Source organism: Sebastes umbrosus, chromosome 13, assembly GCF_015220745.1.
Source record: "Sebastes umbrosus isolate fSebUmb1 chromosome 13, fSebUmb1.pri, whole genome shotgun sequence".
Classification (NCBI taxonomy): domain Eukaryota; kingdom Metazoa; phylum Chordata; class Actinopteri; order Perciformes; family Sebastidae; genus Sebastes; species Sebastes umbrosus.
In genome coordinates, this window is record NC_051281.1 from 876,509 (window position 1) to 893,121 (window position 16,613).

General features: G+C 43.4%; 1 protein-coding gene across 1 annotated transcript in view; it reads left to right on the forward strand.

Annotated features, from left to right (window-relative positions):
* slc49a4 (solute carrier family 49 member 4) overlaps positions 1-16,613 on the forward strand; it is a 70,696-nt gene that overhangs the window by 2,212 nt on the left and 51,871 nt on the right. Inside the window, exon 2 of the mRNA XM_037789893.1 lies at positions 11,306-11,399. Coding sequence (XP_037645821.1) covers positions 11,306-11,399 — 94 coding nt within the window. The remainder of the gene's footprint in view (positions 1-11,305; positions 11,400-16,613) is intronic.

The following is a 16,613-nucleotide window of genomic DNA, read 5'->3' on the forward strand; positions in this document are numbered from 1 at the left end:
ACCATGATGTCCTCTCATGATGTCTGTCTCATAGCACTATAATGTCCTCTCATGATGTCCTCTCATGATGTCCTCTCATAGCACCATAATGTCCTCTCATGATGTCTGTCTCATAGCACCATGATGTCCTCTTATAGCACCATGATGTCCTCTCATGATGTCTGTCTCATGATGTCTGTCTCATGATGTCCTCTTATAGCACCATGATGTCCTCTCATGATGTCTGTCTCATAGCACTATGATGTCCTCTCATGATGTCCTCTCATGATGTCTGTCTCATAGCACTATGATGTCCTCTCATGATGTCTGTCTCATAGCACCATGATGTCCTCTTATAGCACCATGATGTCCTCTCATAGCACCATGATGTCCTCTTATAGCACCATGATGTCCTCTTATAGCACCATGATGTCCTCTCATAGCACCATGATGTCCTCTCATAGCACCATGATGTCCTCTCATGATGTCCTCTCATGATGTCTGTCTCATAGCACCATGATGTCCTCTCATAGCACCATGATGTCCTCTCATAGCACCATGATGTCCTCTCATGATGTTCTCTCATAGCATCATGATGTCCTCTCATGATGTCCTCTCATGATGTCTGTCTCATAGCACCATGATGTCCTCTCATATCATCATGATGTCCTCTTATAGCACCATACTGTCCTCTTATAGCACCATGATGTCCTCTCATAGCATCATGATGTCCTCTTATAGCACCATGATGTCCTCTCATAGCATCATGATGTCCTCTCATGATGTCTGTCTCATAGCACTATGATGTCCTCTCATGATGTCCTCTCATAGCACCATGATGTCCTCTCATAGCATCATGATGTCCTCTCATGATGTCCTCTCATGATGTCTGTCTCATAGCACCATGATGTCCTCTCATGATGTCCTGTCATAGCACCATGATGTCCTCTCATAGCGCCATGGTGTCCTCTCATGATGTCCTCTCATAGCACCATGGTGTCCTCTCATGATGTCCTCTCATAGCACCATGGTGTCCTCTCATGATGTCCTCTCATGATGTCCTCTCATGATGTCCTCTCATGATGTCTGTCTCATAGCACCATGATGTCCTCTCATGATGTCCTCTCATGATGTCTGTCTCATAGCACCATGATGTCCTCTCATGATGTCCTCTCATGATGTCTGTCTCATAGCACCATAATGTCCTCTTATAGCACCATGATGTCCTCTCATGATGTCCTCTCATGATGTCCTCTCATGATGTCTGTCTCATAGCACTATAATGTCCTCTCATGATGTCCTCTCATGATGTCCTCTCATAGCACCATAATGTCCTCTCATGATGTCTGTCTCATAGCACCATGATGTCCTCTTATAGCACCATGATGTCCTCTCATGATGTCTGTCTCATGATGTCTGTCTCATGATGTCCTCTTATAGCACCATGATGTCCTCTCATGATGTCTGTCTCATAGCACTATGATGTCCTCTCATGATGTCCTCTCATGATGTCTGTCTCATAGCACTATGATGTCCTCTCATGATGTCTGTCTCATAGCACCATGATGTCCTCTTATAGCACCATGATGTCCTCTCATAGCACCATGATGTCCTCTTATAGCACCATGATGTCCTCTTATAGCACCATGATGTCCTCTCATAGCACCATGATGTCCTCTCATAGCACCATGATGTCCTCTCATGATGTCCTCTCATGATGTCTGTCTCATAGCACCATGATGTCCTCTCATAGCACCATGATGTCCTCTCATAGCACCATGATGTCCTCTCATAGCACCATGATGTCCTCTCATGATGTTCTCTCATAGCATCATGATGTCCTCTCATGATGTCCTCTCATGATGTCTGTCTCATAGCACCATGATGTCCTCTCATAGCATCATGATGTCCTCTTATAGCACCATACTGTCCTCTTATAGCACCATGATGTCCTCTCATAGCATCATGATGTCCTCTTATAGCACCATGATGTCCTCTCATAGCATCATGATGTCCTCTCATGATGTCTGTCTCATAGCACTATGATGTCCTCTCATGATGTCCTCTCATAGCACCATGATGTCCTCTCATAGCATCATGATGTCCTCTTATAGCACCATGATGTCCTCTCATAGCATCATGATGTCCTCTCATGATGTCCTCTCATGATGTCTGTCTCATAGCACCATGATGTCCTCTCATGATGTCCTGTCATAGCACCATGATGTCCTCTCATAGCACCATGGTGTCCTCTCATGATGTCCTCTCATAGCACCATGTTGTCCTCTCATGATGTCCTCTCATAGCACCATGGTGTCCTCTCATGATGTCCTCTCATAGCACCATGGTGTCCTCTCATGATGTCCTCTCATAGCACCATGGTGTCCTCTCATGATGTCCTCTCATAGCACCATGGTGTCCTCTCGTGATGTCCTCTCATAGCACCATGGCGTCCTCTCATAGCACCATGGTGTCCTCTCATAGCACCATGATGTCCTCTCATAGCACCATGCTGTCTGTCTCCAGCTGTGTCCTCTCATAGCACCATGATTTCCTCTCATGATGTCCTCTCATAGCACCATGCTGTCCTCTCATAGCACCATGATGTCCTCTCATAGCACCACGATGTCTGTCTCCAGTTGTGTCCTCTCATAGCACCATGATGTCCTCTCATAGCACCATGATGTCCTCTCATGATGTCCTCTCATGATGTCCTCTCATAGCACCATGATGTCCTCTCATGATGTCCTCTCATGATGTCTGTCTCATAGCACCATAATGTCCTCTTATAGCACCATGATGTCCTCTCATGATGTCTGTCTCATAGCACTATAATGTCCTCTCATGATGTCTGTCTCATAGCACCATGATGTCCTCTTATAGCACCATGATGTCCTCTCATGATGTCCTCTCATGATGTCTGTCTCATAGCACTATAATGTCCTCTCATGATGTCCTCTCATGATGTCCTCTCATAGCACCATAATGTCCTCTCATGATGTCTGTCTCATAGCACCATGATGTCCTCTTATAGCACCATGATGTCCTCTCATGATGTCTGTCTCATGATGTCTGTCTCATGATGTCCTCTTATAGCACCATGATGTCCTCTCATGATGTCTGTCTCATAGCACTATGATGTCCTCTCATGATGTCCTCTCATGATGTCTGTCTCATAGCACTATGATGTCCTCTCATGATGTCTGTCTCATAGCACCATGATGTCCTCTTATAGCACCATGATGTCCTCTCATAGCACCATGATGTCCTCTTATAGCACCATGATGTCCTCTTATAGCACCATGATGTCCTCTCATAGCACCATGATGTCCTCTCATAGCACCATGATGTCCTCTCATGATGTCCTCTCATGATGTCTGTCTCATAGCACCATGATGTCCTCTCATAGCACCATGATGTCCTCTCATAGCACCATGATGTCCTCTCATGATGTTCTCTCATAGCATCATGATGTCCTCTCATGATGTCCTCTCATGATGTCTGTCTCATAGCACCATGATGTCCTCTCATATCATCATGATGTCCTCTTATAGCACCATACTGTCCTCTTATAGCACCATGATGTCCTCTCATAGCATCATGATGTCCTCTTATAGCACCATGATGTCCTCTCATAGCATCATGATGTCCTCTCATGATGTCTGTCTCATAGCACTGTGATGTCCTCTCATGATGTCCTCTCATAGCACCATGATGTCCTCTCATAGCATCATGATGTCCTCTCATGATGTCCTCTCATGATGTCTGTCTCATAGCACCATGATGTCCTCTCATGATGTCCTGTCATAGCACCATGATGTCCTCTCATAGCGCCATGGTGTCCTCTCATGATGTCCTCTCATAGCACCATGGTGTCCTCTCATGATGTCCTCTCATAGCACCATGGTGTCCTCTCATGATGTCCTCTCATAGCACCATGGTGTCCTCTCATGATGTCCTCTCATAGCACCATGGTGTCCTCTCGTGATGTCCTCTCATAGCACCATGGCGTCCTCTCATAGCACCATGGTGTCCTCTCATAGCACCATGATGTCCTCTCATAGCACCATGCTGTCTGTCTCCAGCTGTGTCCTCTCATAGCACCATGATTTCCTCTCATGATGTCCTCTCATAGCACCATGCTGTCCTCTCATAGCACCATGATGTCCTCTCATAGCACCACGATGTCTGTCTCCAGTTGTGTCCTCTCATAGCACCATGATGTCCTCTCATAGCACCATGATGTCCTCTCATAGCACCATGATGTCCTCTCATAGCACCATGATGTCCTCTCATAGCACCATACTGTCCTCTCATAGCACCATGATGTCCTCTCATAGCACCATGATGTCCTCTCATAGCACCATGATGTCCTTTCATAGCACCATGCTGTCTGTCTCCAACTGTGTCCTCTCATAGCACCATGATGTCCTCTCATAGCACCATGGTGTCTTCTCGTGATGTCCTCTCATAGCATCATGATGTCCTCTCATAGAACCATGGTGTCCTCTTGTGATGTCCTCTCATAGCATCATGATGTCCTCTCATAGCACCATGGTGTCCTCTCGTTATGTCCTCTCATAGCATCATGATGTCCTCTCATAGCACCATGGTGTCCTCTCGTGATGTCCTCTCATAGCACCATGGTGTCCTCTCATAGCACCACTGTGTCCTCTCATAGCACCACAGTGTCCTCTCATAGCACCATGCTGTCTGTCTCCAGAACCCTGCTAGTTAAACATATATAGAATAGAGTAATATAAAGTAGACTGTGAATGTAAACAGTATCAACGTAAACACTCTTGTTAGTGTTTATCTCCTCACAGTAGATTAGTGGTGATGATGCTTCCGGTGTTACACTGTTTTCTGTTATCTGTGTTATTCTGTGTCCTGAGTAGAAACAATGTTAATGAAAGATTTGTTTCCTGTCATCTAACCTGTTTTGATGTTTCTTATCAAAACCCCTATAATACTTTAATAAGCTCATCTAATCTATTGGTTTCTATTTAGGCCTCTTCCTACTGAAGGGAAATATTATAGCTTTTACTTAAAAGGTCATTTTTTTATTGATTATTAATAATGAATTAAACAGTAACTGTACATGAAAAGACTCACAACAAGCAACCTAATATATTTTAAATAATGGATGAATAAAGTTAAAATGATAGATAATACAGAGAAAAATCTATATTACACCTTGATAGTAACAGAAAAAGTAAGTCGAGAGATAAAGGAAATAGAAAATTGATGAATAGGATAGAAATGAAAAATAAATAAAAAAAGCACATTAGCGAGTGTCCAACAAACAGTGTGTGTGTTTGTGCTACGTTAGCAGCTCTAGCGTTGCCGGAGGCTTCGTGCTCGCCGCCGCCACACGTAGTCTGAGTAACTTTAGCGAGTGTCCAACAGACCGTGTGTGTTGGTGGTGAGTGTGAGGTTGTTGGTGGCGTTCTAGCTGTGATCGTAGGTGTAGCAGTGTGTGGACAGTTTATTTGTCGGTGAATAAATGCTATGAAACTACAACTCCTCCGCTCCGCTCAAGCGAGCCGGAGAGACCGGAGCCGACTTCCTGTATCCTGCAACTCCAGCTCCGCCTCTTAAGGTGGGCTGTTATGGTGGACCAGCTTTTCTCCTTTAAGAGACGAGCCGCTCCTCTGAGCCGCTCAGCTTTTGAATTAATTATTAATATTTCTTTTAACCAATGGCGTTAATCGGTTAAAATGCTTAATGTTGGTTAACGGTTGAACGGTTAATTATGGACATCATTAGTATCAAGACAGAAGATTTTGACCATATTGCCCAGCGCTGCTTTAATTAAACCTTGACAGTGTTGGCAGTAAAAACAACAGACTGACATCTCTGTGACTTTATAAATGAACGTCAGTCCATTCAGAAGGGTTGAAAATCAGAGTTGGACCCATGTGAGCGTTAAAAGTGCTGATTCAGGATCAGTAACTGTTGAAGGACTTTTCTCTCTTAACTTCTCAACAGTCGTCTTAAAACCACAGAACACGTTGAGTCTTTGCCTGAAGAGCTCCTGAGTCAGAGCTCACTTCACCTAACCAGTTCCTCCTCATCACCTGACTGACACGTAGCTCTTCATGTTGGACTGCAGTAGTAACTTCACAGTCACCAGCTGCTGCTGCTCAATCAAACACCACAAACTACGACCACGCCAACACGTTGCACAACTCATCTTGTGATCCTGATTCAATCTCTGCATGTTTTTTTGTTTGCAAAGGTTATAATATAATATCTGCTGCTGTCAGTGAAACAACTTCTGACTGGCATCCCTGTTCCCAGAATAACTCTATTACACTGGTTACTCTGGTAACACCAACTACTTACCTATGATGTGGTTGCACTCTTTTATGGTACAGCATGATATTAATCAGTAGATCAGTAGGGGGGGGAGAAAAAAAACAATTCACCTATGTATCGCGATTTTTTTATTTTTTAAAATTTTTTATTTTGAAATATATTTTTTAATGCCAGAATGTATATATCTGCTTCATTTGAGTCTATGCGGAGGTAGAAGGAAGTTAGCATTTAGTCGACGTCACCTCGAGCTCTTACTAGTGACGGACATTCTTCAGTATTTTTATCATTTTATAAGCTATTTCAAATATCTTTGATTTGTTGTGTCAACGCTCATTTACACAAAAGAATCACAGAACCACGTCATTTGAATTCATAAATAGGAAACGGATAAAAAGATAAAATGATAAGTAAACCAAAAGGGAAAGGAAAAATCTTTAAATAAAGGACATAAATAATTAAAATTTGACAAAGATAAAATAAATATATATGTACTAAAATAAAGGAGACATAAATTAAATCTAATTTTAGGATCAGGAACACGTCACAGATCTTCCGTCTCATCTTGGTTTTTGTCCGTCGCCATCTTGGTTTTTGTCCGTCGCCATCTTGGTTTTTTATCCATCTCCATCTTGGTGTTTTGGTCGTCGCCATCTTGGTTTTTGGTTGCCGCCATCTTGGTTTTTGGTCGTCTCCATCTTGGTTTTTGGTTGTCGCCATCTTGGTTTTTGGTTGTCGCCATCTTGGTTTTTGGTTGCCGCCATCTTGGTGTTTTGGTCGTCTCCATCTTGGTTTTTGGTTGTCGCCATCTTGGTTTTTGGTTGTCGCCATCTTGGTTTTTGGCCGTCGCCATCTTGGTTTTTGGTTGTCGCCATCTTGGTTTTTGGTTGCCGCCATCTTGGTGTTTTGGTCGTCTCCATCTTGGTTTTTGGTTGTCGCCATCTTGGTTTTTGGTTGTCGCCATCTTGGTTTTTGGCCGTCGCTATCTTGGTTTTTGGTTGTCGCTATCTTGGTTTTTGGCCGTCACCATCTTGGTTTTGTTGCAACCAGAGGTGACACTAGAGGGTGGAGCTAAGTACAACTGAACGCTGAATAAGACATTTTTAGGCGATTAAAATTTTTCTCACAAACACAATGTGAAAGGGTTAAAGTTCTAAGACGAAAACACGGACAACGCCGAGGTAGCGACCTGTCAATCACCAGGTAGCCCCCCCTGAAGCATCCCCTGCTTTATGGACTATCTGACTCTAAATGGGACCATCATCTATTAAATGAACATCATGCTGTATCGAAAAAACAAAAATTAAATCAATTAAATCTGATTCTAGGAATAGGAAGACATCACAGATCTTCCTCATCTACCAAAAGATCTGTCATTTTATAAACTAAACAATTAATGGAAACAAATCATCAGTTTTTAATTAGCTGTATCTCTAAACCTACAACAGATCCAATGAGATTCTTTAAGAAACTTAATATCCAGAGAGAAACCACAGTCCTGTTGTATTTCTGCTGCATGGTGTCGTCATAATGTTGCTGCAGAGATCTTGTTGTACCTCGTGTGATGGGCTAATATGTCACTGTGTTTAGTGACACATAAAGTCAGTAACCTATATTTCAGAGAGGTCACCATGGAGGCCCGCCGCTGCACGCTGCTTTACAACCTCTCACTTATCAGCTCTCTGACACGCTCTGCAGCATCAGCATATATATAAAAACATATGTCATATCCTGAGCTCGTATGACATACCTTATGACAGATCTTAAGACTCTGTTGGATAGCAACTACTACTGTTGTTGATCATCAACAGTCTGTCTCTGTAGGGAGGAGGAACTCCCAGAGTTTCCCCTCTAGTGACTCGTACATAGCGTGTTTCATACAGCCTGGATGTCATGTCGGGTTTAAACAAGGTCACACTACGACTAAACTCAGTTTATGAGAGCTGAATGAGCTGCACTGACTCCATGTGTGTCTCTGAGGCAGAATTAGCTGCAAACTGGGTATAAAACTCAGCATTAACTTTACAGGAGGATTATTTTACTTTTATACTACTTAAAGAATAATCACACAAAGAGCGAAGTTTCATGACATCACCCGGCGGCGAGCTGTATTCACATACAGCGCCATTGCACTGACTGTATCTAGCAAGCCACACGTCGCTACTGCGGTATGAACCAAAAATAAACAGATTGAGCTGTGATTTAATATCAATAAACAGATGAAAATGATGCCGAAATAACTACATATGATGCTGATTAGTAAAAAGTCTGAATTCATGCTTTGTCAGGTCTGTTACCATGACGACAAGTAAACAACTTTTAAAATGCTTGTTTTCTGAATGGAGTCTGGTTGGATCAGTGCCAGGCTCTGCAGCCGCTCCATCAACACTCAACCTGACGTCATCTAGTAGGCATAAATAAATTAATACATTTTCATTCAGGACAAATAATTAAATAATCCTGTTTTTTAAATCCATGATTATAAAATGCTTGCTTAAATTATTTTTTTTCTTCCAGCAAAAGAAAAACATCTTTTGTTTCTATGATAGAAACCGAACTTCACCCTGAATTTTTCTTTTTGTAAGACACTCAATATGAAACCTTAATGTAGCAGCACACAACCAATTGTCTATAATATAATAGTATAATATAATAGTGTTATTATAACAGGCTGTGATTATAGCAGCATCATGAAACTTTCATCTTCTCTAAATCACATTAATGAAACAAAGTTTTCTCTGATTCAGCTGAAGACTGGTGTGTCTTGATTCAGAATAAGAGGATAACTGACTGAAAGCTGTTCTGTTGAAGGATTTAATTTAAAATCTCTGTTACTATGGGTGACACGTGTCTGTATTTGATGCAGCATAGAGACAAAGAACCGACTGTATGCCCACTCCGATATCTAAATAATAAAGCCTGATAATCTAACATGCACCATGAGGCCGTGTAGTGACCTGTGTTTCCCATCAGGGATCCCTTCAGCCCTCCCAGCCTTACTGTAGCTGGTGTTAGTCAAAGCTTCAGACAACGACAGCTCAGATGGAAAGAGAAGAAGAGGGAAGTGGAGAGTTTCCTTAAATCAGCGTCATGTGGCTGAAACTGAGAATAGAGAAAAGGTGGCGAACTGCTGCTGTCACACAGGCCACATTAAACAAGGAACTCCCGTATATATATATACACACGACATACACTCAGTGGCCAGTTTATTAGGTACACCTAGCTAAAACTAATGCAGTTGTTTTGATCACCTCTGTATAAAGTTTAACAGCACTACAAAGTACATGATCCAAACTGTTCATACAGCTGAATCAACATCTCTGAAACAGTTACAGAACCGCAGACTGTATAGAAGAAGTGGACGTAGTCACCATGACGTCACCCACTGGTTTGTGGGCTGCTGCTTTGAAGCCTCGAGTTCAGCATTTAGGTCGTCACCATCTTGTTTTTTTTGCCATCTTGGTTTTAACCATCGCCATCTTGGTTTTAATCGTCGCCATCTTGGTTTTTAGCCATCGCCATCTTGGTTTTAACTGTCGCCATCTTGGTTTTAACCGTCACCATCTTGGTTTTAACCATCGCCATCTTGGTTTTAACCTTCGCCATCTTGGTTTTAACCGTCGCCATCTTGGTTTTAACCGTCGCCATCTTGGTTTTAATCGTCGCCATCTTGGTTTTTAGCCATCACCATCTTGGTTTTAACCGTCGCCATCTTGGTTTTAATCGTCACCATCTTGGTTTTTAGCCATCGCCATCTTGGTTTTAACCGTCACCATCTTGGTTTTAACCATCGCCATCTTGGTTTTAACCTTCGCCATCTTGGTTTTAACCGTCGCCATCTTGGTTTTTGACCTTCACCATCTTGGTTTTAACCGTCGCCATCTTGGTTTTTAGCCATCGCCATCTTGGTTTTAACCATCGCCATCTTGGTTTTTGACCTTCACCATCTTGGTTTTAACCGTCACCATCTTGGTTTTAACCATCGCCATCTTGGTTTTAACCATCGCCATCTTGGTTTTAACCGTCGCCATCTTGGTTTTAACCGTCGCCATCTTGGTTTTAATCGTCGCCATCTTGGTTTTAACCGTCACCATCTTAGTTTTAACCATCGCCATCTTGGTTTTTACCGTCGCCATCTTGGTTTTAACCTTCGCCATCTTGGTTTTAACCGTCGCCATTTTGGTTTTAACCTTTGCCATCTTGGTTTTCGGCCGTCACCATCTTGGTTTTAACCGTCGCCATCTTGGTTTTCGGCCGTCACCATCTTGGTTTTAACCGTCGCCATCTTGGTTTTTAACCGTTGTTCTTTTGGTTTTAACCGTCGCCATCTTGGTTTTTGGCCGTCGCCATCTTGGTTTTTTGCAACCAGTAGTGACCTGAGAGGGTGGAGCTAAGTACAACCAAACACTGAATAAGACATTTTTAGGCGACTAAAAATTCTCCCATTAACTTTGATGAAGTGAAAACATGCTGTGAAAGTATTAAAGTTCTAAGATGAAAACACGGACAACTCCAAGACCGGACAACGCCGTGGTAGTGACCTGTCAATCACCAGGTAGCCCCGCCCTAAAGCATCCCCTGCTTTATGGTCTATCTGACTCTAAATGGGACCATAATGTACTAAATGAACATCATGCTGTATTGAAGAAGACTTGAAACTAGAGATTGAGACCATAAACTCATGTTTACAATGTTTACTGAGGTAATAAATCAAGAGAGAAGTCGCCTCATATAGAACCAGAGGAGTCGCCCCCTGCTGGCTAATCTGCACTATTTTGGTTTACAATTAATCGTTGAAGTAATTTATCAAGTATAAAATACCAAACAGTTCTAGTTTTTCATTGTAAATTGAACATCTTCAGGTTTTTGACTGTGAGAACATTAACATTCGTGGCAGCCCTGCTGTGGAAGTAATAGTGACTATTCATCGGAAGAAAACTTGATTATATATGCTGTTGACCTCGACCGTGTTCACCCTCTCATCACGGCATCATGATGTGTGTTCCAGGTCTACGGGCGTCCCTCCTCCTGTCGGCGTTCTTCATGCTGCTCGGAGCGGCGTTGAGGAGCATCCCGCTGACACAACAGCCTCTCAGACGATGGTAAGACTCCTCCGATGGTTCTGATCAAGTGTGATGATGACTGTTTGAAAGGTTTTCTAAATGAGGCCGACGGTGACCCGTGAGCCTCGGTGCAGTGATACGCCTTCCATCATATCCATCACTTGATTTATTAGTTAGACTTTCCTAAGAGACTGCCAGGACCGGTGACGTCCATCAGCTTATGGACAAAGAGGAAGAGCTGCTGCCAAACGTTAGGACGTCTCATTGTCTAATGAGTTCACCATGATGTGTGACGTAGCTGACGAGATTAGGAGATTAATGGATTCAACTTTCAGCGCGAATATCGCCTGTGATGGTCACTTGCCTGCATTCGTGCATGTGTGAGGAAGAGCAATCGAGTGCAGATTCCCAGAACTCAGCTTCATGTTTGTTTGTTTATTAGATTAAATCCAAAGTGGTAGAAGAGAGAGATCAACTTGTTCTTTTGTTTTGTCCTGCAGTTTTTCTTAGCTGAGTAAACTTTGAAAGTGTACAGATTAGACCCGGCGCTGCCGCCGGCCACCAGCCCGCCGTGAACCCTGCAGCTAGACAGGAAGTTTGCTGATATGCTTTTTTGCTCAGTAAACGTTCTGTTGCTGCCGTTACATAGTTAGTTAAACCCAGCGGTCATAAATGAGCAAAATATTCTTCAGTTTGGTGCAGCAGTATGTGAGATTAGACGTGGACAGACACAGAGATACACACACTCACACCACCGATATCATTATCTCCTGGCGGAGGAAACAATACAACGACATGAAATGAGGACAAAATGTAAACATTAAATCATGGTGTGAAATACCTCCAAACAGCCCTCAGCTTCGCCGTCTACCGGCGTGCTGCATGATGCGTGACATAGTGCGTGCACGTTAGTGATACACGGGTCACGTTTTTTTATTACCCGCATCCACCCGACTCGTTATGAGAGCCAATCAGCACCATCGACCTGCAAAAATATGCCTTAATCAACCACCCGAATCCGACCTGACCCGCAAATAGACAACTTTATGCTTCTTACTAGGGCTATCTACGTTAACGCAGTAATAACACGTTAACGCACATTTGTTTTAACTCCACTAATTTCTGTAACGCATTAATGCAACTTGTGATTTTTAGGTTGTAGCGGCTCAGTTTTAAAGCTAGAGTGAAGATCCTGGTATCATAGTAAACTATAAAACCTGACCATGTCAGACTAGCTGGTCATGAAGGAGGTTAAATAACGCTCTGAACTTACACTAAATTTTGGTGAGGAAAAACTGTCATGTCCATTTTCAAAGGGGTCCCTTGACCTCTGACCTCCAGACCAGTGAATGTAAATGGGTTCTATGGGTACCCACGAGTCTCCCCTTTACAGACATGCCCACTTTATGATAATCACATGCAGTTTGGGGCAAGTCATAGTCAAGTCAGCACACTGACACACTGTTTAATGCTAAATGCAGTACCTGTGAGGGTTTCTGGATCAATATCTGTCATTGTTTTGTGTTGTTAATTGATTTACAATAATAATTATACATATATTTGCATAAAGCAGCAGATTTGTCCACTCCCATGTTGAGAAGGTTTATTCTCCTTTAAGGTTCATTTAGAACAGATGAAAAATGTGTGATTAATCCTGATTACCTCTGGACTAACAGACGTCCATAAGACGTGCTGCTGTTGTGGTTAAAGGTCTGAGCTCCAGGATGAACATCAGTCCAACATGCAGTGGTTAGTGTTATATGATCAGCCGTATTGATCCTGTTCCTGTTTCTCTGGAACTGGATAGAGGGTCAGTCAGACGGCTCAATACCGTGTGAATCCTTTTACTTCTCTCTTTCTCTGACCGTCCATCAGTAGAAAACATAAAAGCAGTCCCATCATTATTCTCCGTGTTTCACTCTCAGCTCAGCGTTCCTCTTTTAGAAAGAGCGAGAGCTCACAGAAGGTCGTTTCAATTATAACGTGCCTTTTTAAAATATATCTAATTTCATTGAATATTTCTGAGTGGTAATGATTACTATTGGGCTCCACAATGAGGCCGTTATATCACATGAATACATGGAGGAGATTGTATTTCCACAGGATGAGTCACAGATCACTTTCACTTGAGGACTTTTTAAAAATAATTTTGTCTTTCAAAGAGCAGATAAATCAATTTCTGTCTGTCCGTGTCTCATGAGGCTGCGGTAAGGAAGCCATCAGAGGAGGGAATACTGGCTAAATGTACAGAGAAGAAGAAGCCTGGTGGAGTATATTAGGAAGGAGAAGTGTGGTTGCAGGTTTCTGTATTTGTGTCTTCCTCACAGTCCATATTCATATAACAATGTGATAGAGTAGCACATCCCAGATTTCACCATCAAGGAGGATAAAATACTCACTTTTTTATCGCGAGGGGACGCGACGCTTCCCAGCATTGGACGCTTGGTGTGCTGTCTCTAGAAACAAGGCACTCGGCTCCTGATTGGACGAACGCTTTCCCGCCGTTGGCTGCTGCTCCCAGCTTTCAAACCGGAACCAGTATGGAGGCTCGTTTGGAAACTTTCTTCTCTTATTTCACGTAAATAGTTCACTGAAATGTGTTTCTGAAAACGTTTGAGGAGAGAAATAATCCATGTTGATGAATCTGTCTTTATTTAGATCGACAACATTTATTTTAAAAGATCCTCGGGAGTTTGGAGAGGCGGCGAGTCGTGTCGGACGCCCGTGATTTACATAAAGTAGACGAGCCCTCAACTTTATGCAAATGAGGAGCGGGCGTCGTGACGCCTAGTCTCTCGAATCGCGACGCCACACTACCAGAATGCATTGCGCGGCTGCTTACATAGACAATGAATGGGGAGCGTGGAAAGCACGGAGGCTGTGGACACGGACCATTAGTATTTTTGCCCTCCTTGATTTTGAAATCTGGGACGTGCTATTCCATCACATCATAATGCTGATTGGACTTTGGGTCTCCACCGTGAATCCATTGTAGAAGTGCAACGTCCTTCACCAAAACACAGCCCGTATTAACAGCTTCAAGGGCTCAGCCATGAATCAAGGCTCACAAAACACACGTATAATATTGTGATAAGCCTATTTACTGGAAATGACTTACAATACAGCCAACAAACAGCAAGTAGGAAACCCTCATCTGTCTCCCTCCGGCCAGCTGGAGCCTTATTTAGTTATCGTTTAAATAACTCCTCATTTCAACTTCACCAATCAGACGTTCCTCAATGCAGCGCTTTCAAAGCGAGCGTCAGGAACAAATAGATACAGGGCGTCTGACAAAAGGTCAGCTCAAAACGGTGTTGCGCAGCGCTGCGTCACTCCCGGCCAGTTAGGACTCGCTGTCATTGACAGAATACGCAGATAGTTCAAACTAGGGCTGTCAATCCATTCAAATATTGAATCACATGATTGTCCAAAGTGATCGTGAATTAATCACACACTTTTTATCCGTTCAAAATGAACCTTAAAGGGAGATTTGTCAAGTCTTAAAGCATCAGTAGGGGAGACTGGAGCAAATATGATTAAAGGGACTATTTGTAACTTTCAGAAATGCTTCTTAACAGCGACACCTGTGGCCGTGAAATCAACGAAAGTCAGCGTCGGGCTTGTGCTCGCTCTAAATATACCTGAACGAGCATCGCTCAACACAGTGAGGCAACACACGTCAGCTAAAACGACAATATCACTCGATTGAGACGAAGGTCTCTCCATGAACATGATTTAGATCTGATCTTAGTGTTGGCTTTTCCTGCCTCAGTGCAGGCTGATGCAGCGGGGCTCTGCAGCGTGTCTCTCTGCTCTCTCCGCCCGCATCCGGAGAGAGCAGAGGAGACACCGGCACCCGGTCGGTAACGAGACGATAACGTTACTAGCTGAGGAGCCCCGTCACTTCACAAGACACGGGAAACCTCTGTTGGTCTGGAGGAGCTGCAGCAGTTATTTCTGCACAAACGTCCACTGAACATTCACTAGATATTCTCAGAGCTAAACTAACTCTTCTGCAGTGTGGAGTGAGCGCGCGTTCACATCTAGAGGTGGAGCGAGCTGAGAACGCGCGCTCTGTCTGAGTGAAGGCAGGCAGGCAGGCAGAGGAGGAGAGGCAGCGGTCACACGCGAGCGCGCATGTGTGGCGACCCCCTACATTTATACGCTTAAAAAGTTACAAATAGTCCCTTTAATACAAGTTATTTTTATAAAACGGTCGCTATATCGTGACAGTAGTTCATGAAACAGGTAACCTGAAAAAATCATGTTCCTCTGTGTCCTCCGGTGTCCTCCGGTGGTCTCTGTGTCCTCCGGTGCTCCTAACGGCATCTGCAAGATTTCACAGACCGGAGGAAAACAAGCAGTAAGAGCTGATCTGAGGTCTACTGTCCATCTGCCGTTTATGAGAGCCGGCTGTCAATCACTCTGAACTCCGACCAAACGGTCAAACTAGGCAGCGCTGATCAAATATGAATCAATATTCTGTTATGTTAATGTCTATTTCTCTCCTCAGATGTTCTCTGAATCATCTCGTAGTGCACGGTTTAGCTGGAAAATGAGAACGTTTGTGATGCAGCAGCCATATTTGAGTCAACTTGAGATGTTCAAGTTGAGATGGCTTGAAGGAACACCAAACTACCGGTCACATGACCAGAGAACAGCCAATAGGAACGCTCTCTCTCTCTGAAATGACGTGTGAAATGACTCATTTCGTCACAGTGACAGCCCGAGCTTTTACTATAAAGGGGAAATATGATGAAATAGAAACAGGGCTGCTGACCTCTTCCTCTCCTTGTTAGTATATGTACGGGGCGAGACTGTTAGTGGTCCGACTGACCAGTCCAACCAGCATCTCCAGTATCTCCAGTATCTCTGAGAGCTGCCTGCTAGCACGGTGAAGAGACGACCTTTCACAGCCGTGACCTTCAGCTCTTCAGACTCGCTGCTCAAAGTGTAAAAAACACTGATTGCTCAGTGAAAGCCAAGATGTGATGAATCACACAGCAAATGTTACTTCTGACACAGTTCAGCCTGATTTGCATGTTTAAATGTGAGAGGTCATAACTCCTGGAGGCCTGTTTTAATAAGATGACATGCTGATGGGATCATGCAGCTTCCTGCCTCACCAGCAGAGGTCACTCTTTGCTTTACAGTGGAGATAAAAATAGACTGAGAGGGTTTGTGTTTAGTGACCTGCTCTCAGGAACAGGAGGATTGTGTCCTATCAGAAGGTTTAGTTTAGTCCAGGAGTCA